The sequence below is a fragment of the Papio anubis genome, unplaced genomic scaffold (assembly GCF_008728515.1).
Source record: "Papio anubis isolate 15944 unplaced genomic scaffold, Panubis1.0 scaffold9365, whole genome shotgun sequence".
Taxonomy (NCBI): Eukaryota; Metazoa; Chordata; class Mammalia; order Primates; family Cercopithecidae; genus Papio; species Papio anubis.
The window spans coordinates 1-1042 of NW_022169618.1; the positions used below are offsets into that span (position 1 = coordinate 1).

General features: G+C 73.8%; 1 protein-coding gene across 1 annotated transcript; it reads left to right on the forward strand.

Annotated features, from left to right (window-relative positions):
• Positions 1 to 215: 215 nt before the first annotated feature.
• LOC101020589 (translation initiation factor IF-2-like) lies at positions 216 to 1039 on the forward strand (the record flags this gene model as incomplete). Its single annotated transcript, XM_031662744.1, has 1 exon — positions 216 to 1039. A coding segment is annotated over exon 1 (630 nt), but the record flags the coding sequence as incomplete, so codon positions are not given.
• Positions 1040 to 1042: the final 3 nt, after the last annotated feature.

Below are 1042 nucleotides of genomic sequence, written 5' to 3' on the forward strand. Positions count from 1 at the left end.
CGGAAAAAATCGAGAAGCGCCGGGCAGAAGCGCCCTGCTCCCTCCAACAAGAGCCCAGCCTGGGGCCAGAGCAAGAAGTGCGGCGGTGGGACGCGCGGCGACAGCCCCTCGCCCCCCGGGTCCCGCCGGCCAGGGCAGAGGTCAGTGCAGCCGCTCCGCGACAGCTCCGGCCGGCGCCTCTCGCTTCCTCCCGCCGGGCAAGTGAGAGGATAAACCATGGGGCGGCGGCAGTGCGCCCCCACCAACTGCGCCCCCCGCGCACGGACCCCCACTACACGCGCGTCCCAGGCGGGGTCGACCCAGACAAGCCACGGGGCGCCGCACAGCCCCACTAGCAGGACGGCCAGGACCCACGCGCGCGAGTCCACGCAGCCACCTATATAGGTGACAAAACACTCAGGAAGCCGTCATGCGGGGCCGGGAAAGAGCCCCCACCCAGAGTCACGGTCTCCCTTGTCCGAGGGTCCGCGCAGTCCCCTCGGTGAGTCTGGCGAAGCAGTCTCGCTGCAAGGGAGGGCGGAGAGGGCGGCGGAGTCTCCCACTCGCGGTGACCCGGACCCCGTCCCACGAGTGGGTCCTCGCAGAGCCCCCTCTGCCGCACGCGGGGACCAGCCACGCCGCGGGGGACCAAGCAGAAGCCAGCGCCCGGGTCCATGCAGTCCCCTCCGCTGCAGACGCGGGGAGCCGGGGAGCAGTAGGGACCGGCCCCCACCCGCAGGGCGACGGGACCCCCGCGCGGGCCCACGCGGTATCGCAGCAGGCGCGAAGCCCCCGGTGCCACCCGAGGCCGAGACAAAGCCCAGGCGCAAGGACCCCGGATCCCGACCTCGGACCCTGCGGAGCCCAGCTCGGAGCCGCCACGCCCGGGGCAGAGACCCCCGCCCGGTCCGGAGACCCCGTCGCCCGTGGCGCCGTCTCACCTCAAGCCGCCGCCTTGCAGCGCTCGCTCCTTGCCGCGGCGCCTGGGCCGACTGGAGCGCAGCTGAGCAGCCGACAGAGCCGCGGCAGCCTCAACAATGGAGCCCCGGGGCGGGGCCGCCGC